The sequence below is a fragment of the Salarias fasciatus genome, chromosome 17, assembly GCF_902148845.1.
Source record: "Salarias fasciatus chromosome 17, fSalaFa1.1, whole genome shotgun sequence".
Taxonomy (NCBI): domain Eukaryota; kingdom Metazoa; phylum Chordata; class Actinopteri; order Blenniiformes; family Blenniidae; genus Salarias; species Salarias fasciatus.
In genome coordinates, this window is record NC_043761.1 from 13,354,701 (window position 1) to 13,381,411 (window position 26,711).

The 26,711-nt window shown below is 42.3% G+C and overlaps 2 protein-coding genes across 9 annotated transcripts in view; both read left to right on the forward strand.

Annotated features, from left to right (window-relative positions):
* Window positions 1–25,260, forward strand: part of pcloa (piccolo presynaptic cytomatrix protein a) — a 75,430-nt gene extending 50,170 nt beyond the window's left edge. For 4 of the 5 annotated variants that reach the window (XM_030113284.1, XM_030113289.1, XM_030113287.1 and 1 more), the window contains 3 exons: window positions 231–365; window positions 1,343–1,488; window positions 1,620–1,796. In XM_030113284.1, coding sequence (XP_029969144.1) covers window positions 231–365; window positions 1,343–1,488; window positions 1,620–1,763 — 425 coding nt within the window. In that variant the 3' untranslated portion in view covers window positions 1,764–1,796. Of the gene's footprint in view, window positions 1–230; window positions 366–1,342; window positions 1,489–1,619; window positions 1,797–13,531; window positions 13,542–16,163; window positions 16,169–21,292; window positions 21,296–25,249 lie in introns of those variants that run through there. The other variant, XM_030113285.1, reaches the window with a different exon arrangement.
* Window positions 14,950–26,711, forward strand: part of cacna2d1a (calcium channel, voltage-dependent, alpha 2/delta subunit 1a) — a 77,432-nt gene continuing 65,670 nt past the window's right edge. For all 4 annotated transcript variants that reach the window (XR_003933302.1, XM_030113292.1, XM_030113293.1 and 1 more), the window contains exon 1: window positions 14,950–15,273. Coding sequence is in view for 3 of the 4 variants with exons in the window: in XM_030113292.1 (XP_029969152.1) it covers window positions 15,170–15,273 (104 nt within the window). In the remaining variant the exon portion in view is untranslated. The remainder of the gene's footprint in view (window positions 15,274–26,711) is intronic.

The window sequence follows — 26,711 nt, forward strand, 5'->3', positions numbered from 1 at the left end:
AGAAGAAATGACAATTCAAAGAGTGGGGAGAGGGGTATCAGTGTTTTTAAACAAATAACACACGAAGACTAAGGAAATCTGTGAATTTTGGAATTTAATTGAATTTATTCACATTGCACAAATGCAACAAATTATGCAACAAATTTCCTTTTACGTTGTGCTTCTATAAAAAAAAACAGATTAATATCAATTGTTTCTATGACTAATTGACTGTATCTGTGTGTGTTTAGGTAAGACTCAGGTAATGGGTGAGATCAAGATTGCTCTGAAGAAGGAGATGAAGACGGAGGGCGAACATCTGGTCCTTGAGATTCTTCAGTGCCGCAACATCACCTACAAGTTCAAGAGTCCTGACCATTTGCCTGGTAATCACCCATCAGCATTCTTCCTGCAGCTCTGTCATATTTAGAGTGTTTTTTTAATGAAGTATATAATGTTTTACATTGGACAGCTGGGAAGCCCACACACACACTTGTTCTGGTATCGCACCACCAGTGTTTGCCAGTTTTTTTTTTTTTTTTATGGTTGCAGCACAACTGTCATCTCTTTCTCCAGCCCACATTTGATGGTAGTGCATCGAACTCTTTCTCACTGTACATACATGCACAGATCAGCTCAGTGTTGAACACAAAAAGAGCAGCGCATGTGCAATGCACCATGGTAAGTTATTCTAATCGGGAGCACCTTCATAAATTATATATACAAACTTGTTCCTCACCAAAAAACAAACATAATTTTACATATTAAATTATTAGTAGTGTTTACATACTGAGTTGAAAGCTAGACTTGTTTAGAAAATATATGAAGCACTTCATCATGCATTAGTTTAGGGTTACATTTGGTGAAAATGCAGCTCCATAAATCAGAGACAAACTGCATGTTGACAGTGAAACACTGCACAGGCTTCTCTTCGGTCTGCTCTGTGGAACCAGGGAGTCTTTTTCCTTGAGGAAGAACACAGATTGCGGCCCCTCTCGCCTTCTCTTGTAAGATTTACATCCTAATGCTCAAGCTGGCGGCAACTTGTTTGATTTGCATTTGCTTCCAGATGGGACCTGCACACAGAGATTTATTGCTGTCGTCAATGTATGGTTGTTCTGCAACACAGAATTTCTCTCAGTGACTCATAACATTAACACTTTGGTATGATGTAGCTTTCTGAGAAGTGTTAGCTTCTTTTCTGTGTCACAGTGATCGAGGCTCGGCATCAGGATAGAGTAGAAACACAGTTGCGGATAAGATGTGGGCTTGTGTTGAATGCGTATTTCATGTTAATGAGGTTTATCAAAAGGAATGAAATGCTCTTCATGGCATTCGGATGTGTGTGTGTCTGCGCCCGCAGATCTTTACGTGAAGCTCTACGTGGTGAATATCGCCACCCAGAAGAGGATCATCAAGAAGAAGACCAGAGTGTGTCGGCACGATCGTGAGCCATCCTTTAACGAAACCTTCCGGTTTTGTATGAATCCCACTGGACACTCTCTGCAGGTGACCAATCACTCAGTTCAGCCGTTAATCAGCCTCTCTGCAGTGGCTCCCTGCAGCTTTGACAATGACATCTGAATCAAGGGTTTCGGTCTTGATTAAGGAGAAAACTAATTTCTTTTCTCTCGCGTCAGCTGTTCCTGGTGTCCAACGGCGGCAAGTTCATGAAGAAGACCCTGATCGGAGAGGCCTACGTCTGGCTGGACAAGGTCGACCTGCGGAAGCGAGTGGTGAGCTGGCACAAGCTGCTCGCCAGCACGGCTCAGATCCACTCATAGGAAGCCGGGAAATCTAAAAGGGGAGAAGCAGCTCGGGAGGGAACGGGAGATTTCTGGCGGCGACTGCGATCCACTCGACGGAGGAAGAACGTCTACTTCTTCGGTCTTTGTTTTCGGGGTTGGGACGGCCTGGATCTCTGAAGTGCTGATGTGTTTACAGGACATGAACACATGTTTACAGGACAGTTCAGTGTACAGTAGTATAGCCGGCGCTGGGGAGAACACAGGCGCTGAGGTCAGAGGTCAAGCGCGAAATCAACCAGGTATTACACAACTTTATTTTACAGAAATACACACGCACACACACACACAGATCCATGCACTCAGTTACTTTTGCCACTTTTGCACACCATCGTCATTCACCCAGGTGAGAAACTTTAATTCTAATAGATACAGGGAATGAACATGCTTGTAGATTCTTATTTATTTACATAGAAGTTTTATCCATTAAAGACTCCTCATTGCTTTACTATGATCTGCAGAATTTTATTCATTTACAAAGCATTTCGGGAATGAAATAATGAAGACTCTGTTACAGGGACCTCGTATTTATTTTTGTATTATGATATCAGCGTAGAGTTCTATCATTTGTCTTCTCCTCAATTATTTAAATACGGAAGGAAGTATATTTTATAACACACTACCTATCATTCCAATTCAAAAGAAATAGCCGCACGCATGTTTTTGACTTTATTTCCACAGACTACTTATTTCGCACCCTTCCAACTGGAGTGGGTTTGATAAACCATGGCTTGATAAAAGCCTCAGTATCAATATATATTCAAATTGGAAACTATATATGTTGTGCGCATGAGTTTATCTATTTGGTATGCAGTGCCACATGTTCCACTCAGAAAAAAAAAAAAATTACCTTTACGGTTCCCTTTGTAAATAGTGAAGTGTCATAGGTGGACATCAATTATAACTTATATAAATAGATTTATAGATATATCTATCACAGACAATCGAGTCTTGATGATTGTGGCATAGATGTTTTATTTACCCATGACGCCCCTTAGAATGTGCGACGCGTTTACCACATGAGATTTAAGCATTTCCTCACTTTTGTTCCTCGTGAGCTCCAAGCACATTTAGATTCTTTACATGAGTTTGTTGGCAAGGGCGGTCGACCCGGCGACGCACGCTTTCGTGGTATTTTGCACTTTTTCTGCTTAGAATGTATAACTTACATTGCCATCGTCATCACTCTGCTAAAAATAGAGATTTTTTTTTTTTTTTTTTTTTTTTCCCTCAAGGTGAGGAAGTAGAGAGGTAAGATAAGGAGACGGCGACACCGGGAGGTGTTGCAGCGAACAAAAAAGGCAAAACGTGCCAGAAATGATCCTCCAAAAAGCACTATTACCACAAATACTATCCTAAGATACGACATTGCTATCACAGTAGCATGTTTATTTTGTTTTGTTTTATTTTTTTGTCATGTCCTGGCTGTAACTTGTCATTCGTCATAGAGAAAAAAAAGCCTTTAGGTGTGTTTTGAGAGCTGGTTCATTCCACACTTACAGTCAAACCGAGCAGTGAAACGACACTCTGAGTGATTTCTATGCAACATCTGCTGTGTAAAAGTAGTAACTGCGTCTCGGCTCACCAGAAATGCGACAACAACAACAACAACAACAACGACGAAAACAAACACACTGATATTGATATTTATTTTGCACTGCTGTGTTTTCATGTCTTTACAAAATGGTTACTGCTTTAACATGATTTTTCAGTTATTTCACATGTGATTTTTGTATTGCTATATGACTCTTTATTTATTGCCTGAGGCTATTTCATATGTTGTATTATATTTGTTTACAGCACATATCAGGTGTACAGAGTTAAAAAAAAAAAAAAAAAAAAAAAAACTGGATCAGTTTTGATTTTATACACAATGTAGTGCTTGTTTACAATGTTTAGAGGGCCTGAAACTCAGAGAACCAACATTTTTGCCCTTGTGCACGAACATACACTCACATATTTAAACAAAAAAAAAAAAAAGAAGGTCACGTAGCGATGTAGCTATGAATCAAGGTTTAAAAAAAAGATATATCGACATTGCTATTCAAATGAAGCCCATCTCGATATGCACTCCCCACATCAAAAACGATCCATTTCCACACGTGTATGAGAAACTACCAAAAGAAAAAGAGAAACATTGTGATCAGTGGACATTATACCTGAAGCAGTCGTAGTTTTGAGCTCAGTGTGTGTGATTTTAGTTTTTTCTTCATTTAACCCCCGTGTGCTTATACGAGTAGCATCTTCATACCCAGTCCATGCATGTCATCGGCTCTAATGCATACGTCTTCTTTTCAGTGTTGTCTGTCGGACTATCGGCTCGAGAATCACTCGTTACACACATTGAATTGCACACACACACACACACACACACACACACATACACACTCTCACAGATGCCATCTCTCTATTTCCAACCTTGTAAATACATAGCTTTTTTTATACTGGGGTTTGGGAAGCAATAGGTCTTTTAGCATAGACTTTAAAAAAAAAAATAAAATAAAAACAAGGTGTGTGATCATAGCGGGGGGAAAAAGACGGGTTGTTTTTCTCTTGATCACTGTACAGCAGAGAGACTGAGAGATGAGCTCGTGTCTGTCTATGGGGACCCAGATTTACCCGACCCTTTACACTAAACACTAAAGGTTTACCAGAGTCTCTAACACAGAAGTCTATCTTAACAACTCAAGTAGTTGCAGGAGAATATAAATGTGCTCACACTGGATGTTGCATGTTTCGTTGGTGGTTCATACTATTTTTGTGTCCAGATATTATTAAAGAAAAAAACAAGACTGAGATAGAGGAAGAGATAGAACAAAAGCTGTTATTAAAGGGGGAGAATTATGAAGAAAAGCTATAATTATTGGCAATGTATGCTGACTGTACAAAGATTATGCTTGTAAAACCTGTCTGGTTTTTCACTTGTAAGTAAACTGAATAAAAATCTATTGTCATGGTTTTGTGATTGTATACAGGAGGTATTGATAAATTATGCAAAATGTGCTGTAAAAATGGCTGTTGCCCCATGTCTAAATATTAAATATCAGTACAAACGAAGCAGTGTTTCCGTGCATTGACTTACTGCACATGACATTCTGTTTTCACCAACATCTACTCATGTATTTTAGTAGTAACAAGAAATGGCCACAAGATGGAGCCACAATGCTTTTATATTATGGAAGTACTCCAAGGCACTTCTGCACAGGTTTTGTCATTCATTCTGATTAAAATCGCGTGCAGCAATGTGAGTCAGGTGACCACCTGCTTTATTCCAAGATGGAGCCTTTCTATGTGCAGTTTGCATGTTTCCCCAATTGGCTGTGTGAGTTTTCTCCAGGTTAATCCAACAACCTGCTTTCAGCACCACTATGTGAAGTTATCAAATAAACATTTTAACAATCAACAAATGATATATTAGTGGTGTTTTCACAGTCTCAATTCATAGTGAGAATGTTCTTGATTCTCCTGGATACAGTTGTGGCTTTTATTTTTTTTCCTCACAAAGTGCAGAAAAAAAGCATCTGAGGTGAGTTAGACTCCTAAATGAACCCGTCTGCTTGCCTGTCTGTCTCAAGATCAATGGCTGGGCCTGGTGTGTCTCATCCCCTCCACTGTGTGGGTGGGACAGGTCTTATGTGTCAACACCTGCACATCTCATACTCCTATAATTGATTTTTTTAATAAATCAGAACTGTTTGTTTAATGTTTGGCTTATGCTTGAAAATTTCTGACAATATAGAGCATAAATCCATGGTTATTATTTCAGAATCGCTGCATTGCTTGGGTTGATTACTGCTGCCTCTTGGTCATGATGACTAATGTAGAAACCCTCCCTGGTGGTTGATGATATAGTGTAATTGTGTCTTTGTATGGACACCTGTTGCCAACACCCATAGAAGGCTGTGATCTCTGTATGGGGGCCGGCGCGAGCGGCGGGGGGTTTCAACTGTACTTTTAAATAGAGAAAACGTGTTATATATAGCAGAGCGCCGAGCTCCTGCCACAAGCTATCCAGCAAGTGTGACAGCTGACTGCTATTTGCAGTGGTTTGATACAAGACGATCCTTCACAATTGGAAAAGCTGCAAATATTAAGGGAAAGCTTGACATGTTAATTCCTAAACTATTATGATTAATGATTATCTTTTGGCTTTTTTCCTTCTAAGGATCCTGCATTGTATGTTGGGGGGCAGCAGGTCTGAGCAGTGACCTTCCAGTCACGTGCTTCCTCTGTAAAATTTAAGATCCTTGAACTATTATCTAGAATAATGAGTAAAGTCAGTCTCTTTTGTGTCAACTTGAAAGTAGCTAACTAAGTTCTGTAGTCTTCATTTCCAGGGATGTTACAGGAAGACACAGAGCACTAATGCTAAAAATGTTTACAGTTTGATCAAAGGTCCTCTTCCCCCGGTCCCCCTCTGTTGTCTACATTATTCCCTTTCAGTCTCCCCCTCGTGTTTTATGTTCGCCGTGTTGTCTTTCATATTCACCCTCTCCGTACCGCGTCTCAATAACCCCCCTCCTGCTGTCTCCCCGCTGCGTTTCTGATGGATCCCTCAGATCCTTCACTTTTGAAGATGTGTTTGTTCCTCTCCTTTTTGCCTTCAAAAGACATGGCCGGCATCAGACGGGGGTGGGGGGGGAAGGGTTGGTGGGTGGTGTGTGCGCGCGCGTGTGCCGAGAACACGCCGCTGTCGTCCTGCGTTTCTGATTCACTGAGTGCTGCGGCTGATTGAGACGACAGAGATCTGGCCAGGCCGCATCGGGAGACGTTGCCGGATGCATCCGTTCAAGGTCGGCCGGCGGTTACACGTTCATCCACCGTGGCTCGATCGCCAAACAACAGTTGTCAACGTTCAATTGAGAATTCGTTTGGACTTTCGCTGCGGAGGGTTTTATACTTGATTCTGTCACGGGAGGAGCGAATCACATAAAACTAAACGCAGTAACTCTGTGAAAATTCTTCATGGTAGTGTTGGCAGCCTCGCCTTCATCGGTGAGATCCTTAATCCGGGCTTGGAGGATTTCTGTGCGGAGTTTGAGAGTAAAGAGTGACTTCAAATTACATGTTGGTGTCAGAGTTTTATACAGAGGTACAGATGGACAATATGCAGAGAAACGTGTGAACAGAACAGAAGAACCTCTCTTGGTTTAATGAAAACAGTAGAAGGTTGAACAGTTCAATTTCGATTTATTTATGTAGCATCATGTACAACACAGTCATTTCTAGGATTTTTTACAGAGAGAAACGTAGCGGTTCCACACGAGCAAGCATAAGAAATTTGAATATCTGGACATTTGTGGTCTAAGTTCACCAACAGGTTAGTTTTCACATTTTATAATTGAAAGGTCAGGTTATCTTTGATTTCATTGAGAAAATTAGCATTTGTTTTCAGTTGCTGCAAAAGTTGATGTAGTTTGTGTATTCTGAGAAAACTAAAAAGAAAAAGTTCAGACTGTAAAAAATTTTAAGAATATCTTTACATCAAGGCAAATGCAGACTTTCTTTATCCTCTCAGGCAATGAAAACTCTTGAGAATAGCACAATATAGTGATTACTGTAACTTTTCTTCTTAACAGTAGAAAAACAAACAAAAGATCTGGATTTCACTTTTTTCCTGGTAAATTAGTTTTCTTGACATCTGGAAATGTTCAGATGTCCAGATGACGTGAAGGCTGCGCTGTGCTGTCACTAACCAGAGACTAATATCAGTGTCTTGATATTAGTATCTGGAAATGTGAATGTAAGTTGAGGACTGGACGCAAAACTCAAATCTGTGAGTCATAAACTGTCCAGATGGATTTGTTTGAAGCATAAATTGCGGGACGAGATGAACAGCCACCTGTAGTAGACACCTGTAGTATTCCACTACAAGTGGTTCGGTTATATCAGCACCATCTCAAGGACGTCTGGTGAGGATTATCTGTCAGGGGACAAGGACAAAATGCTAAATTCAATTTTGTGGGAAGGAAACAAGATTTTGCAAGTACAAAAAAAAAAAAAAAATAGGGCAGGACGGCGAGGACCCTTCATATCCAATCACCTCACATCCCCCTGAAGACTTCCCGTCACTGAATGCCTGTTTCACCCCGAGGCTTCCCTTGGCTGGGCCATAACTTCTCCTCCTGACAGAATAGCTTTCACTAATAGTAATGTGATCAGTCAGTGCGCAGAGGGGACCGAGGCCGCCCTTGTCCCGAGTGAGACATCATATCACACACACTCGCCATCACTTCTCTTCCACTGAGCCAACAAGGTGTAACGGCGCTGACCGCCGCCAAGGAGCCGACTCTAAAATCAAATGTTTTTATTTTTTTAATTCATTCTTTGTAGCTGGGACCTACAGCTGTGTGTGAGTGTGTGTGTCAATAAGGATTCAAAGTGAATGACATAGATCTGTCAAGACAAGCAATAAATAGCTGTGAATTAGTCTAAACTTAAGAGTGTTTTTTTTCTTTTTCTTTTCTGAATAATACATAATGCTTAAGATGTACAAAGCCACTCTGCATGCATGATCTGTCCATGTATTTTTCATCAAAACGTTAACGCTAAATAATTAAAAGCTCCATGAGGCATATGTGTTCTTGGCTTGAAGCAGCTATTGTTAATACCCACTCGGAAAATACAGTATGGCTGTTAAACAGATGGAGTAATCTTTGCCCTGTGGTTTGTGGGCAGATGTAACTAAACCACGATATAAGAATAATGTTTCAAATGTTAAGAAGAATGTTGAAGTGCAGATTCAGTTCCATCTGGGGTGTCAAACATATGGCTCGCAAGCACAAGCCAGGATGGTCAAATCAGACCAGATGGATAGTATTACACAGAAAATGTTGAATTCATTTTTGTTACCATGTGAATAGTGGTTGTTTCCGATTGATTCACTGAGGATATGATCACCGAGGAAAATACCACAAAAACGTAGATGTAATATTCCGATTTCTGATCAATGCAGAATAACCAGTGTGGCGCAGCGTTATGTGTACGAGGACTGAATCTCAAGCTGAATCACGTTAGTTGCACCTTGTTATATGTTTTGAAAGAAGTCTTGTTAATTATCCAATTGACTTCTATTCCTATTGATCTGATTTAATTGTGTTGAGGTGCCTCTAACCTGGACAGAAGACCTCATGTGAAGTAGTGGGCGTGCATAGTTGTTCTTTTAGGAGTTTGAAGATTACTTTGTTTAAGCTGTATGAGTAATCAACTACTTCTAACATATAGCTAAACACGGCTCCAATTTAACTGTTCAAATTCAGATTCATCTGCATTTTTATAAGCTATAAGTTATTTTAAGTCAATATCCCTGTTTTATATTTAGATGGACGTACATGGTTAAAATTCACATAAGTGTTTTTATAATATAGTTGGTATTTTTTGATGAATGAGATTACAACATAGATGTCATGCACAGGTTCTGTATGTTTAATCAAATGCCTGCAACTGAATGGAGTTAAATACTAACAAACAGTGAGTAGTTAATGAGTATAGTTCTTTTTGTGTGAGTATTTTAATCTCCAAAACAGCTGATGAAGGATTATCACAGCTGGATTCCAGGTCTCAGTGTTCTTGCTTGATTTAGTCAACATTATTTTATCAAGTGCAATATGAAATCCAATTTCAAAAAACATTGGTAAGCTTTGTAACACATTTCTTTAGGTTATATTTTATTCACACAAATCCTATTTTAATATGTGTGAAATGAATTTGCAAGTGAAACAGTTTTGCCTTTTAATTAAGAAAATTAAAGCTTTTGGACTCAGCATTAGCGCTGCCCCAAAGAAGCACGATTACCACTGTTCCACCTTCTGTTTTTACTGTAACATATGTCTGTGGGAAGTACAGAGGATAAGCTGCTGGGAGTTTGCTGGATGCCCCGTGCTGCTCTCTTGTTGGCCTGAAGTTGCTGAACGGATCAGGATCTTCTTTTGCTGCTCGCCTCGGAGCAGAACGGGTCACAGCCTTGCTGAGGTTGGCGCACATGACCAGACTTTCCCAAACCTCTTCACTCACTCCTGTCACTGCTAATGTCAGCTTACACATGTATAACAGCTGCAAGTTAAATGACTGAACCAAATATTTCCCCTCAAGTATTGCCACTATTTACTGCACTTTTCCCAGAATGCAGCTAATCTGACTGCTAATGGCAGAATCTGTTGAGCCTAGGTTTACATTGCTTTAATTTTTAGATGGAAAAATGAGCAGAGGTCCAACTACTTCAGAGTCACATGTGAAGTTTTTACTGCCATGAACTCGAGCAGAACAACCGTGAAAGAACCCAGCGATGCTTTTATATTTACAATATATAGTTTCCTGAGGGCTTTGTCCTTCTCTGAGTCGCTCATCTTGATCCAGTAGTGTGTGTGTGTGTGAGACCAGGAAGTAGGGTGAGCGTCTGCTGTTATGTATAAGTAAGCAGGGGCTTTCTGTGCTATAGGAACAGGCAGTTCTTTCTGTGGTTTGGGTCCTTACGTGACCTTCAGTTTCCTAGCAGCCTGTTGGTCTGAAATGGAAACTGACGTTTGTGCCCTTCTCATGCTGTCAAACCAATACATCCACAAGTGCATGAACTCAGAGACATATTGAATATAAATGCATGTATGAAACGGCAAAAATGCATTTAACAATGGTTCCGCAGATCCCACGAATAGTTTAATTTTTCTAAGGATGAAGCACATCCAGACATCAGTCTTCTCATCTCATCAACTAATTCAACAAGTCTGAATCTTCTTTAGTCGATTGGTCCTTTAACTCCATCTCCGCCGCGTCCAGATCGCCTGTCCCGGTACTTTTTCCATCTTCTCTCGCGTCCCAGTTTTCCTCCCAAACAGTTGGACGTCGCGGCAAAGGCTACATCTGTGTCAGCTTATGTGGAGATAAACACATGTCCCGTCATCTCCGCCAAGGCGGCCTTGTGCGGGGGAAATGGCGATTAAACTTTAAACTTGGAAATCATTTGTTGCCACGGTAACACACTGGCCCAGAAGAATTAATAAATGAAGATTGCCTGGCAGCCTGCAGGGAAAAGGGAGGAGGTGGGGTGCACGTTGTAATGCAATATTTTTGCATGAATGCAGTTCCTTTTGAATTTGTTTCCTTCAGTGAAGACTCAGCAGCACGTATATCAACTTGTTTGTCTTGCAGAACGTTGAGAAATGTGACGTTTGAGCTCTTCAGACAGAAGTCGGCATTGACAGATGCTTCATCATATTGTATCATGTCATGCGGACTGCTCTCGCTGGGATTTACAGCTGGCGTTTCTCCAGCGATCGCAGCGTGCGGAGAACTCGCACACATAAAGCAAAACTCTGAAGATGATGAGAAACACAGGGGGCTAAAAGTAAACACCATTTGTCTTCTTTACTTGGCGTTAAGTCTGACGCAAAAACATAGCCTTGTTTAAAATTCTATTTTAATGAAAAACAAAGGCTTTTGCTGTTTTAATTGGCTTATGAATTTTATGAAATGAAACCTTGTTTCGAGACATTGCCTTCTCATCTCAGCTCTCACATTAAAAATTAAGATTTCTGAGTGCTGGCGGATTAGCTATAAATTATAAATCAACTCAAGCTTTATTATTTTCATAGCATATTTTAAAGCGCCTCACATACGAACTGACGGTGTGACGAAATGACGGCAAAGACAGGAAGTTACTAAAACCAAGACTGACACAGATAAAGGAAAATAGAGCACTGAAATGCAGCTTTATTTGTACAGCACATTCAGAATATTGACAACATAACTAAACAATAAAGATATACTTGTATTTTTTAAAACTTTTAACTCAAATAAACCTGAAACAAAAAAACCCCATAAAGACATTGTTAAAGTTGAGGTTATAAACTTGAATATTGAATAACCGTTATCAAAAAACAAAGAGGCTTTTAAAGATGGAATAAATATCTCAGCTGAGACGGGTTTCAAGCATTTATTTGACGGTTTTGTCACTCATAGTTCCATGTGCAATGTTGGAAATGATCCGTTGTAAAACTGTGACGTCTCCAGTGTGAAGTGTAATCAAAAACCGGGTTAATAAAGTCAGGAGACACCAGCTTGAAATGGAAATGTTCTCTATTTATGAAAGCTATTACCCTGTCTTCTCGGCGTAGTTCCCACAGTGCAGCTCTCAGCATGCGTACGTGACGTGTGTGCATGTGTGTGCGTGCTCACTGGCCGGGAAAACAACAGCCTTGTGGCTCTGTGGTGAGGATTCGGCGTGGAGACAGCCGACGGGGTTGCTGGGCAACGGCAGCAGGGCAATTCCCCGGACAGGTGGGTGGGGTCGGGGGCTGATGACAGAGGCCACACCTGCTGCCATGCAAACGCACACACACACACGCGCACACATGCACACACACACACAGTCCTAAATCACCCAGAAACGCATAACCCTTCCTGTCATTCTCTGTTACTCTCGCATTGATTTTACCTCTGTTGCTCTTTTCAGGAAACCTAACCGGGGGGCATTCTGTATCTCTGTGGTCAAAAGGTTAAAGTTAAAGTCCAGTAATCAACTTAACAGAGATTTAAACAACCTTCACAGAAGGTGGATTCCTGGTTTTCCTTCCGTATATCCAATTCTACTGTGGTGCTTGTCTGCTGCATCACCAAGCTTACTGAATATATTCAGTCTGCGATCCATTATTGAAAGCTTATTAATTGAAAATTGAGAGAAAATCTTTAGTGGCTTAGTATACTGCTGAAAACCCTGTGTAGTATCATGTGACATGAAACTTACCACATAAACTGTAAGTCTGTATTTGAGTTTTCACGATAACTGATATCATTAGTTATTCTGAGTTTCTTTTAATATCTAAAATGTGTTTCACCCCTCATCTCAAATGATTTGATCCAGATTTGACTGTCAATAAGCCAGTTAATATGTACGATATACCAGCTCAAATGATGCTTGAAGCAGGTGCTGTTTGCAATGCTTCTGCATTTCTATTGGATCCAGAATAAGGAAACGCCCTGAAGTGCAAACACTATTGTACATGAGGAGAATAGGAGGGAACTCCGTGTGGAAATTAATCGATAATTATATTTTTTGAAATGAATATGTGCAGACGAAGAAATTAAAATAAGCTTCAGGACATAATAATGAAAAAACAAAAAACCCTGAGGTGTTTTCTGTCTGGTCCTTTGAGTGTTTAGGCTCTAACTGTGTGATCCTGAACCTGAAAGATGGAGCAGCTCAAACCAAACCACGAAGCTAAAAGATGCTAATCTGTGGTCAGATGGAGTTCGTCATAAGGGACGATTTCTTATACGTGACTCATGATCCTCATCTGCTCGATAGATCTATAAATATTGATAATAACAGCTTTTAAGGAGGGACACTGTGATCTTACCAGGCATGGAAACGGGAAGCATTTAGTCAAACTGAGCTGTTTTTTTTGTGAGGCTGATGTAAAACAATGCTAAACCCAGTGAAAATCCCATCTAATCCCAAGACTGTTGCATTTGCTCATCCCAGTAGAATCAGTTTATTTAATGATCATTTTGTCTCTGTGTTCTCTTCTAAAAGATGTTTCCTGCCTCTCCCCCGTTCGGCCGACGCTCTCTCCTCCTGACCCGCCCCTCCTCTTCACTGCCGCTCTGTAAATACCCTCCTCTCCCACCAGCTCGCAGCCTTTGCCCGGCAAGAGGTCCCAGAGGAGTGGCTTTTATATGAGTTATAGTGAAACCCGAGAGGGGGGAACATGGGCAGCTATTTGCACAGTAAATCTATTTGTGTGAGTCACGTAATAATAGCAGGTGAGCAACACTTTGCCTTGTTTGTCTGCTCTGCCCCGTAATGGGAGACACACTGCACTCCCGCGCACGCACACATTTCAAACAAACAAGACTTAACGTCAAAAACGATAACTCGAGGAGCTCCGGTGAAACGACTCAAATCATTATAAACCACAATATATTCGTCTGTTATCTACCTTGCTGATTGCAATGCTAAAAGGGAGCGTCACTTCGCATTAAGCCGGCACAGCCCTTGCAGCGAGTGCAAGTTATTATCACATCTCTGCATAAACAGAGGCGCGGCACGGTTGAAAATTAAATGAAGGCTCATAATATACATAATAAAACAGATTCCCCTTTATCAGATGGGAGCCGCGAACCGGTTCTTGAGACGCTTGGCTGACTGTGACGCGGATTGCGAGCAGGGTTGAGGGCCTGAAACGCTCTCGGCAACGCGTGACCGGGCACAAACAAAAGTTGTCCTCCTCGTCACCTGGCTCGTGGCAAATCCTTGTTATGAAGCGTGCAGAGGAGGCAGAACAAAACCCATCAGAAGTCTGCTCTGCAGGGGTGAAGCGTCTGTTGGCTACCGAGAAGTACAGCATGTTTTGAGGGGTCAGATAAGATCTGTAGGGTTTAGAGAGAGGAACCTGCCTTCAGTCTTAAAGCTGGTGAAATTCCATCTGCTTGTCAGGGCGATGGTGACCTTGAGGTCAGAGAGGCAGAGTTAGGTTGCAAGTTTGAACCCCACAGCGGACAGGTCACCACTTTTGCTCCCTAAGCGAGGCCTTTGACCCCTCCATCAGCTAATTGGAACGCCTTAATGAGGCAGCCCACCACATCCTAGAAAAAGGAAATTTGATTTTCACCGATGATCTGAATAAAAACTGCAGACAGTACTTGGGAAGACTGTTGTTGAGAGGGGACCAGGGGGTGATTACCCAGTGCTTGGTGAGACTAATGGCTGGGCACTCATGAGTAATCGCTCTTTCCAGACTGGGCAAAGAGTGCCCAGAAACCCATTTGCACACCGGGAACAACCTCACACTGTAAAAAATGTGACCACCTGTGAAGTGTATACTGTTCCTCAGATATCCTAATGTAATAATCTAGTTGCATTTAATATTGTCAAGAGATATGACTGACAAATTCCGGATTTGCATTGAAATATTTAGACTTGTTGTTTCAGATATATGCAAATGCACTTGAAATCGTGATTTATACAGTTAGAGCCTAAATAATCGTGATGAAGATGCTGTTTTAGGGGATCCCACACTTTGGGGCGTGTTTAGTGTTGAGTTGTTTTTTTTTTTTTTTTTTTTTACAGTGTGCGCAATGGCACCGCTCTGCCGGCCGAGCGCTCAGCGCGCCCTCCCCCTTTTTTTTTTTTTACCTCCTCTTTCTTTTTTGACACACGCCGTGGATGAGCTCTGTTAGCCTATCGCAGTTTGAGACACTTACTTAACAGTCACACACTCCTCAACTCCGCCGGTGGGGGGGCGGGGGACACAGACACCAGATGAGATTTGTTCCCAAACGCGCACCGATGGCGGTGTGAGCCGTTTTGGCTGAGAAGTACGCACGGCGCAGTGGATTTGTAGACATTTTTTTCTTGCATCTCCTCCCCGTCCGGATCATTTTGTTTTTTCATGGGGAGGGAAATAAACAAAGCTATGGATTACTCCATCTGTCTATTCCTACTCCTGACAACCATCTCGTCTGTGTCGACCGGACAATTCCCAACAGCGCAGATGTGAGTACAGCTCCAGAACAGCCTGTTGGCTTTTCAAAGTCTGGGTGATGATACAGTCTGCGGAGGGATGGAAACCTCTCTGTATAAAGAGTTTCAACACTCAGAATCTAGATTTTCTGGAAGGGAATTTGAAAAAAAAATAAATGCTGAATGAAGTGTTTTAACCTTATATCTAGATTGAAGTTTGGAATAAACGGGGTTTTTGAATGAGCAGATTCCTTTTCCCAAGTGATGATGGTTGCACGACAGTTAAAAGGATACAACTTAACTTTGTGAAAGGTGATATTTAAAGCCCGCAGCAGCAGCAGCAGCAGTGTGTGGCATGCGGCTGTCTGTCACATGAAGGTAGACTGAGGTCTGAACTTTTTCTTAGCCACAGCTCAGATGGATGCGCCCTGGGGGGGGATTTTCTGGTTTACTTTACAGCGCCTGGAAGCTGAAACTGTAAATGGGGAGACCGTGAGAGGACATGCTCCTCTGATGAGAACACTTTCATTTACAGGGAAGACAGTTATAGAAATGCATGGGTTAGTCAATGTTCAGAAAATAACACTATCAATCAGTCTTTTTCACCAATAATTCTATTTTTGTCTTTGCAAACTAATATATTTACAGTTTGGACTGTGAAAACTAGTGCTTAAAGTTTGGACAGTTCCATTTTTAAGATAAGAAGTTGTCTGTACTGCATTTTTTCAGGTGTAATTAATTTCCTGTACCAAAACAAGAAATCAACTTAAACCTGCTATTTCAAGGTTTTGTGTCCAAATCTCCAAATGACCACAAAGCTTTAGAAGCAACTGGTTTCCGTATCCACCTTTGATTAAATCCAATATAGAGGCATGTATTTGCTGTCAATCCCAAATTTTTGTAGTTTGGCCTTCAGCTTTGAGGAAAAGTCCCTCATCTTGCCAGTGCAGAATGTTAATTAGTCATGCAGAGCAGAGATATCACCTTCTCTTTCTAAATGTGACTCTCCAGCTCGATATTTCTAGTGCAGCATTAATAGATGTAGCAGATGATATATCAGGGATCGTGGCAATACAGGTCTCAAATTAACCAAACGTGTAGGTGTGCGAGCCTGCTCGGCGGCCATGCTGCACCTCGCACTTAATCAACAGGTTCAGGATTTTCCAGATGGTTCCGGGCGAGCCAGGCCGACGGGGTTTGGTTTTGAACGCGGTCCCAGGGAGCTGCATGATGGCACTTAGCCTAATGGCCGACTACAATGATGTCAGACTCTCTGAGTGGCCTGCCCGCTCCCGGTATTTCATGGGCACTAAGTGGATTGATCTGTGGGTTGTGTACATGATATTCACACAGACCCACGTTCGCTCGTGTTGTTTTGTTTGAATGAGGGTAGTTCAGGTAAAAGGTTGCCAGAAATTCAAGCGAGAACTCTTTGTCGTCGTCTCACGTCTCAAATCCGTCTCGACTATTTCTAAGTGCACAGACGGTCAAAACCAAGCCAACACAAGTCTGTTTCTTTTTCCCAGTTTGACTGAGACCGACTGCAGCCGCTCGTAGTCCTGGTGTACTGTTATAATGATGGTGATTTTGAGTGACAAGCTTCACATTGACTCCTGAAGGTGAAAGCCACAGAGAGGAGGAGGAGGAGGAGAAACTAGAAGGGCAAGAACGGAGAGACTGACCCAGTGTGTTTTCCTCCAGGAAATTCACAAATGTAGATGCACAAGATCCTCAGTGGGGTCTAATAAGTAAAAATAGACATTGGAACAGTGTTCATGTCTTTCTTTACCTCATCATCTCATGGCTTGAAGTGTGACTGTATCTCTGAGCTCCATCTCTAACCTCGCATGCCAGCATCTCTCTGTCTCAGATCTTCCTGTGCCCTCTCCATCTCTCGGCCCTCCCTCCATCCCTTCTCACCCTCTCTTTCTCATCGCTCTCTGTTTCCGTCTCGTGCTCTCTCTCCCTGTCCATCTTCCTTCCGTCCCCCTCCCCGCGTGCGTCTTCGTCTTCCCGCCCCTCTCCTCTCGTCTCCTCTGCTCTTTGTTGCCGGAGGGCAGATGATTAACATCATCGAATCTGAAATGCAAAGTCTGATGTCACAGACTGTGCCCCAGAGATCCCGGCGCCATCCGGCACGCTGGGCCAGATTTAAAGACAAGACAGAGAAGCAGAGAGAAGAGGCAACAGAAAAATCCAGACTGTTTGACCTTCTTGTTTGCATTTATATCCTTTATAAGGACTTGAATTTTGCACATGGAGAACCATCACTAACAAAACAACAAGGTATTAGAGCATTTTTTTCACCTGAGGAATTTGACTATCCATTTAAAGATTTGATCAGATCCACTTTTCTTGACTTCACTCAAGCCACAGACAGATATTTCATCTGATTTCCTTAGTGTTTGTGTCACCCTCTGCTCCGTTTCTCCCTCTCTCACTTGCTTCTGTACGACTAACTCGATTTCATGCTCAACCAGCTAAAGAACCATGCCTCTTGAGTTTGCGGCCTCGTCTCTGGCGATCAGTGAGCATAATGTGAGGACGCACTTGTTCTAAACAGAGAGCAACAAGAACAGTTGTGAGGCAAAGGCTCATCAGAATTAAGCAGTGGGTACATGATGCCCGGTCAAAAAAAAAGAAAAGAAATCAGATTGAGACCCAAACAAAATGCAAAAAGCAGCATTACTGTCCTTTACAGCCTTGTCTCTGTTGTAGAGAATCATTTGACACTTTGGGATAATATGATTTTTGCTAGTATGGGTAAAGTATTAAAGTTACAATCTTTGCATTTTAGGAACAAGTGGAGGTATAATTCACCAGGGTATTTATGTATTGGCGGTCCTCAGTGATTTGTAGCGTCTGGACAGTGTTGGCAAGACACGAGTCCAAGCCAAAAAACAGTCGCATAACTCAAAAAACATATTAATTAGAGAGTTTTAGAGGCGTGGGTGAAGGGGAATTCTGTTATTTTTTGATGATTTTTCTGTCTTTTTAGCCACGAGGCTATCAGCTGCTCCTCTGTCGTTCACATTTAATCAAACAGATGTGACGGTGTTAAAAACTTACATCAGGCTGTAAAGTATTTTATGAGATCTGCTTGAATTAGGTAAAGACACTTTGATTAGGTGATGCAATGGATCTCTCGCTGTTTTGACTGTTGCCAAAAGCAGCCTGTAATGGGCGTGTCTCAGTTTCCCACATGTGCACGGATGGAAAAGCTTCTGCCGGATCCCAGATGCTCGCTCTTTAGATGCACTCATAAAACGTTAACACGTTGCTATTATGAAACTCTAAGATGACGATAAAGAGAACAGTCACACTTTTAATCTACCCTGCTTTTATCAAACGGTTACTTCAGTCGTAATATACAAATTGGCTCGCAGCAGCTTTCACGTTTCTTTGCATTACGTCGACATCGCGTTTCAAGACGTGAACCAGAAAATGTGGCCGCGTCCCCGGAAAATCACGCTGGCTGCACTCACACTGTCCAACACATTGATGTTTTATTATTTCATTTATTCAAATTATGCATTATATTAGTCAATGCAAAACGCCACAGGCGTTGCTCCTTGATTGAATCACACACTCTTCCTTTAGCGGAGACACAAGGGTTAAAAATGTCTCATCGATTAGAAAACGCCATAAATAGATAAGAAAAAGATAAATCTGGTTTTCTGTCAACTTGGACTGTGGCGATGCTAATATGGGGAGATTTGAAGAGGATGAATTAAGTGTAACGAGCAGCAGATGGAGATGATCAGCTCGGGGCCTGTCTTGGGTTTCCTTGGCTGTGATCTGCACCTCTTGGCCATAAGGGAGTTTGAGCAAGCAGGTATATTTCAGGAGACATGCTGGTGCCTCAAATCAGGCAGCTGACGGGTTATATCTGTTACCCACACACACACACACACACACACACATACACGTAACAGAGTGAAATCCCTGTCAATTTAGGAAGTTTTCTCCTCGCTGTCATTTTTATTCTCTTCCAAACTTTTTTTTTTCCCCCTTTCTGTTCATACGCCCGCATTTTCTCAGTTCTCCATTCTTTGCGCTCCTGATTTTTTTTTCCCCTTTGCCCTCATCTCAACCCTGGCTATATTTAGGAGAGCGTTTAAGTGTCCTGGCGCAGACATAGAGGTTAAGATACAGGACGGAAGGGTGTCGAGTGTCTCCGGGGGCTGCCTATCAATCTCCGTCCCCTCATGTACTGATTCTTTACGATCCTTTGCTTATGTCTGGCCTCTGAGTTTGCTTTAGTCTCTGGCTTAAGTTTCTCCTTCCAAGTTCAAGATACTCACTGTGTCTGTGTGAGGAAAGCTCACGGGGGGCTGCAGGCAACACCAGCGCTGTATTATTTAACTCCGAATCCTTAGCCACATGGAATTTCCCAAGAATTTTCCACTGCGCTGCTGCCCAGGCAACCTTGGGAATAGCTAACAGCTGTGTGAATGGGAGCCCTGTTTGGTACAGGAAGTACAACTGTATGCGGAAATATAAAGCATGCTTGAAGGGAGGATAGTAAAGTGAGCATGTGTCACTCCTTATTTGTTTAACTGCTTGTTTCAGGACTTTAATCACAAGCATGTATGGCAAACTAAATAACTGTCCTTCAGATAAGTTATTGAAACTGGAAATACAAAGGCAGCATAGAGCTCAAATACAAAGGAAAGTGACTAAAAGAAACATGTTGAGTGCTCAAAAGTTGAATATTGCAGATTTACACTATAAACCACAACTGGGTTTTAGGTTTGCAGGTTCTTCCTGTATTCTTTTGCAGATACTGTTTCCTCCCACAGAGTAAAATCATGTTTTGAGGTTAGAAGGTCTCTGTGTGTTTGCCTGGTGATGAACAGGCGACCTGTAGAGGGTGTACCCCGCCCTCATTCATACTCCCCTGACACCTTAAATTGGATTAAGTGCCACAAACAATAGATGTATTGATGAGTTTTCTATTTCAGGAAACCGTGCTGCCCTTAAGTGACCTCCAGTAAATGGTTATGTAGCTAATGCTAATGTTTGGGTGATGTAATGGTCACGTAGCTAACTTCAAACCAAATTACAGACATATGCAGTTTAGCTTTTTGACATTTATGATAAAGAAAAATCTCATACTCGAATGCTAAGCCTTTTTTAAATACTACCTGTAACATTTATTTCAAATAAGCTATGGCTTAATGTCAATATAAGAGTCTTTTACTGGTCAAATGTAGCTTTGTCTGCTCTGAGGTTGCTAAATAGAATAATAAATGCACATGTTCCGTAGCATTAGGCTGAACTAACATGCTTTGGCAATGGGGGGGGGGGGGTCTGCGGCCGTCCCAAAAGCCATACTGGAGGCTTTTGGGAGAAAACAAAGGTTGAGAAACGCTGATTTAAAGCAGTCATTTAAAAACTTTAGAAACTGACAGAACATTTAATATCAGGACATTTTTGGACAGTGGTTTTTGATTTGAAATTCAATATTAAAATAACATATATAAGTTCATAGTAACTAGTTTTAATATTAAAGCCGAACTTTTTTTTTTTTTTTTTTTTACCATTTTTTTTGCCACCCCCTGAATGCCACCGAAAACTTAGCTTTTGCCTGTAATACCTAATGGACCGGCCGGCTCTGAACCCCACTTGCATGTTTTTAGACTGAGGGTGACATTTGTGAAGGCTTTTCCATAAATAAACAGAGCTGCGGTTCAGGGCAGACTAATCTGATCACCTTATGGACACACTAAGTGCAGAAAATATAAAGCCAGACAGCACTAGTCCATCTGATGTGTGATATTTCGAGAGGGACCCTCAGAAAGTGGACCCGTGATGGCCTGTGATGGTCTCTCTTGAGCTGGCTAATGGAGCCGCCTATGCCGGCGTTCAGACTACAGCGCGCCGCTTGTGCGGCCATCGGGGACAGCAGCACTCAGTACAGCACTAACAGTTCTCTGCCGTGTGGGCGTCGAAAATTGGCGTTAATTGGACATTTTGGCTAAGAGAGGGTGGGAGCACCAGGAGGGGGGGGAAGGATTTCAGATCTCTGTTTTTGTGCACAAAGTACGAGATCGTCGTCGGTGCTTAGCGAAGCTGAAGTGGTCTGGCCGAGGTGTGGAGGGAGGGGCCATGTTTGCTCACAGAGTGTGAAGGTGACAGAGACGTGGCGATTTAGTCATTTGAGCAGAGTTCACCATGACATGCAGAGAGGATGACAGCTGGAGGGGTTACGCAGAGAAAACAAGTAGAATTCTAATAATATTTTCTGTGACTAAGAGATTCTACATTTGCACTACTGCGAAAGCACAGAACGCATTAAAGCTCCATATGCTGTTGACAAGCTTTATGTTTGATATTTCAAGTTTGACGCATTACAATGGCAGTGATTCAAATCGACTCTTCTCTTCTGACACTCATCAACGGCTTTTTCTTCAGCTCTGAAATTTCTCATCAGCAGAGCTCATCATCAATATCAAGTCCTCAGGACACAACTTGACCTATATTTCCTACTGTAGCTCAAACACGAGCGTTACTCACGTACACCGTATGCACATCAGATGTGTGATATTAATTTAGCTGGCGCTCGTGCTGGAACTTCAACAGCAGGTTATATCGCTTCATAGCGAGTACAGACACTTGCAGGTGTCACAGCGGTTCTGCGTCCTGCGGTCTAATGTGTTCGGACACCTGCTGGGAGAGGTGATACAATGGGAGCTGTTAGTTCTGTCAGGACTTATACGCTGTTTGACACAAAGGGTGTTGGGGAGGCGGACGAGGCACGGGGGACAGCAGAGTCCGCCCGAACGGGTCGTGGTCCAGAGTGGGAGGTCAAACATGGGTAAGGGTCCCAAATAAGCTGATTCTGGGGAATGTGACAAAACTGAAAAAAAAAGCACCAGTACACACATAAAGAACATTTAAGGCTCTTTCTGTGTGGAGTTTGCTCGTCTCCCTGAGTCTGCTCAAACGGGGTTTTTAATGCTGTGAGAGGAAAGTGTTACCCACTACGACACCATGCAGGTGGAGCACCAAATCATCTGGACAACAGAAAAACATCTGTACTAAAAGCTAAAGAGATAGACATGGAAACAATAGAAAAAAAGAGATTAACTACTACTGGTAATATGTGCATTTCTTTATTTTGTCAAAATGGGACTTTTTCTCAGGAGCAAAATTTAAAATTTTGCAGAAACCTCTCTTGGCATGCCGTGATTACCTCTTCTTTAACATTTGTTAGGTATTTTTTCATGGTATTTATTTTGATTATTGTGTGTAACAGAATCAAACGTGTCTTTTAGACTTTTTGTTTTTTTAAATGCATACGTAATCAATCAAGAGTCACATTGTCAACTTACTGTTGTTCAAAAAGAATACAAATACAAAAAAAAAAAAGAATACAAATCAGTTTTATATTGGTCATTTGTGAGTTACATGTTTATGTGATTTATTCGTGTTTTTTTTGTGAAACCAAAAGATAATTTAAGAAACTATTTTGGGATTTTTGATGGAGGAGACATTTGAGTCCACATGGTTTTGTAGTAATGAGGCCAGATCCCCTTGTTCTGGTTCAGTTCCAGTGGCGTGCATGCTCTCCCAGGTTCTCTTCAGGTACTCCTTCCACGATTTTGAGGTTAACTGGTTGCTCAGTGTGTGATAGTCAGTGTGAGTGTGTGTGTGCTTGTCTGTCTCTGTGTGTTTGCCCTGTGATGGACTGACAGCCTGTCTGGGGTCTACCCTTCTTTCACCCACAGTCAGCAGGGATCAGCTTCAGTCCCACGTATCCCTGAACTGGATGAAGCGAGTTCAGAAGATGGATGGACTTTTCAGAGATGCTTACACACTCGTCTTGTTATCTGTCTCCGAGACGCTATCCCTCCTAAAGCGACTCCTGACGGGCGTCTGCGACTAACAATCTGACATTTTCCCCCTGTCAGGCTCTCGAAGCCATCCAGATTATTTTCTCAGATAATTAACATTTTTCAGGCTGTCCTTTTGAACACATCATCCATGGCAGCTGATATTCTTGGCTGTCAGACTTTGTCCCTGGTAATTTTTACATTGAGGACATTTGGAGGCATCGACTTCTTTTAATTAGGGGCCTTTAGGGTTTTCAGACTGAACACAAGTCAATACGAGGCTGTTTATTTTGCCTGTGTGTTCACCTGTTTTAATCAATCTCTCTAACTCACACTCGAAATGATCTCCGTGTGAACTCGGCTCTTAAACAGCCGTGCTACACCACAACAGAAGTGCTTGACAAAGCTCACAAACTACTGCTGTCAGTGTTTGACTCCCAGTGAAAGACTTGCTCGGAGGGGAAACGCAGTGGGGAGGCTGAAACATCAATAACGCATTGCCACGGAGGATAATGAGGCCGAAAGAGATTTCCAAAGCCTGCAATTATGGTGTTATTGACCTCAATAAAGGAGACGATATCATCACTTGTCTCCTTTGTACTCAGTGGCGAAACATGTGAGTGGAGGCAGAGAGGTGCCGGCAACAAAGGCAGGAAATTTCTTCCTTTATGAGCTCGCTTGGACTAAAATAAGACCGCAACAGTCAGAAAAATGAGGATAATGATTATGCAGAGTCTATTAGATAAAAGATTGAAGCTGACGGATTGACTAAGTTGCGCACAAAGTGGAAGGTGGTGGAGACGACAGGAGGAGGAAAGAAATCCGCTCGACAGTATGGCAGATCCGAAAAAAGTATCAGGAAGGAGGGAAAAGGGAAGAACATTAAAAAAAAGAAAGGAACTCTATCATTTTCTCAATGTTCTGTCTTATTACATGTATTTCCTTATAGTCAGAGCTCTCATTTGTATCACCCAGTGGCTCAATTTACATCCACTGACATCCTGAGACGTCCCTATCTTTCCACTGCTGTGACGGTGCCAGCCCTGCTTCCCTCTCTGAGAACAGATTAGAAGCCCAAATTACTACTATTAAAGGAGGATTCGAGGTCTGGAAAGCATGACACCACGGCGTGACGAGACTGATGGTGGTGATGAAGAAGGGGTGGAAGTGGGAAGTTTGCTGTCACAGGCGTCCTTCCGTGACGGTCTGGGTGGTATTAAGAGATCAGCTGTGGATCTGTGGACTGGGCCCCGAGTATAAAAACAGGACTATGTTTACAAGGCAAGAAGGCGCTGGCGTGGAAACTCAGAGATTGGATATTGAGCCCCTGGATTTTTTTTTTGCTGCTGCTCGCACACTCCGGCACGTCGGGCGGGCGGAGCCGGTGTGTGGCTCATTTTTCAGCGATTCACTGACAATGACATCCAGCGTTACTGGATCGATATTCTGGACTTGTGCTTTACATGGTGTCAGAATAAAAAAATAAAAAAAAAGAGACTAAAACAAAATAAACAGCCGTTTATGGCTTGAAATTTATCCTGTGATGTGAGAATTTTATCTGCTTTTGAGTCATTAATGAGGAACACGTGTGAACGGCGTATGACGGCTCCACAGTGTGACGTCTCGAAACACAAGAAGCCAAACTACAGACCTCCCCTGCTGTCTTCTTTCAGGAAAAGATTTCAAAATAGGTTTGAAAGTAGAGACACGACTTTCTAAAACACAGAGGGTAAGATCTTTTCGATCTTCTCTCCTTGAAACCCACTGGGGAACCGTGTTTTAAAACTGAATTACAAACTCTTCAAAACCTCGAATGAAGAAAGTTCGAGTTTGACAAAGTCACGTTCAAGGACAAACTGAGGCCATTTTATATCTTGAGTATATTTCTCCATTTTTATTATCACAGTTTCAGCTTTCACTTCAGCTGTAAATTATTTTTTGCGGTACTTTTGTAACCGAAACGTAGAATTGGTGCATGCACTACTGCGATGAGTGCAGCAGGCCGGATAAACAGAGACGGATGTTTACAAGAGATGTGCCGAGTAATTAAATCCTGCTCCTCAAGACGTTGGTTCAGGAATTTCAATGGCAATTATGATCAAGGCCAAATAAATACTTTCAGACCTTTAACGCAAGACAATTGTTGTTGATCTGAACTGCAATCTTCAAAGTCAAGAAGCAACATTTCATTTTATTTATTGGTTAATGCTCTGTCATGCTGTTCTCTCTTCATGGTGTGTGTTACAGACAAAGCTATAAGCTCCATGTTACTGTAGAGTGGAAACCCACTACAAACGATAAAACAAGCTGCTTTTCCTGTAACAATCTTCAGCTGTTTTTGTAACCTAAATCGTTTCCTGACTGACTGGACCCAAGGGGCTTTAGTGAGTAGGACTTTTTCTGAGCTGATGGGATTTGTTCTTCTCGTGCCGATGTTGCCACGAGTGTGTTTCTGTGTTGAAAGTGCTTGATGCTGCTGCGTGATGTCTTCCAGCGCGCGTCTGTGGTTCTGGTCACTCAGCGAGGAGAGGAGGACACAGTCCGCCTCCTCCACAGTCGCTCGGAGCGAGGCCGGAGGGGTTAACGTGGCTAAAAGTGAAACGGCGGCGCTCACATGCTGAGTCATGCTCTCTATTCTCGGAGTGTGTCCACTTTCCCCCGTTCGCCCGGCAAATCTGCTCCTAACTGGCAGAGAGAGGCAATTTGGTTTTCATTAAGGTTACAATGGTGAGTCATGATGTTGGAAATCAGGCCTTTCTTCACCTCTTGAAACTCCTATTTTTATTTATTTATTTATTTTTTTAGGTTTCTTAGGGCAGCTTTCATACTGTTAGTCACAAAATAGGAATAATGCTGCATTCATATTGACCAAATATCCTTCTCTTTTGTGAATCCTTCTCTGTTTGTCAAGCTATGGGGGATGAGCGCTTGGCTCATCGGATCTTGTTTGTTGAAAGTGGCAGCTTGTTGCTGACTGTAACAAGATTTATGAGATCAGTGACCAAAAGGCACATAGTGAGGCTGCGAACCAGAACAATAACCTGACAGGGGCTAAGATGGAAAATAGCATGTGTGGATTTGATTGATATTTTGTCAAAGATTCACATATTAGCTTTAATAAACAGTAAAGCTTCTTCAAAAGATTCTGTTGACCTTTGACCTTGCGCAACCCCCACGGAGAAGCAGTGCATTGCCCCCTGCTCTGAAAGACCCGCTGCTCCTGTTACAGCCTCGGACAAACACACATTCACATGACAGCTGGCCTCATGGAGGCAGCTTCTCTTCCAGTCATTAGAGAGATGGAGGCTAAAAGGAGAAGGGGAGGGGCCGCTTTATGCCCCCCCATCAGCCACTGTACTCAAGGCCACATGGGTCAAGCACAAATTAAGACACATGCTCACCGGTGTAGTCAGGAATGGGCTCGTTCTCTGCTGAGGTGCGCTGCGGTACTTTATCTGTAACTGTCCTGGTGTTGCCGCTGTTGTTGGCCAGCACCTCATCTGAATTTCACACCATTTAGCACGCTGGCATATTGCAGCTCGTGACTGAGGACGCGGAAAGATCTTGATGAAATTTTAATGGGCATCCCTTCGGAGCCGAAGCCCTGATATCGGACAACCTGTTTGTCTAAAC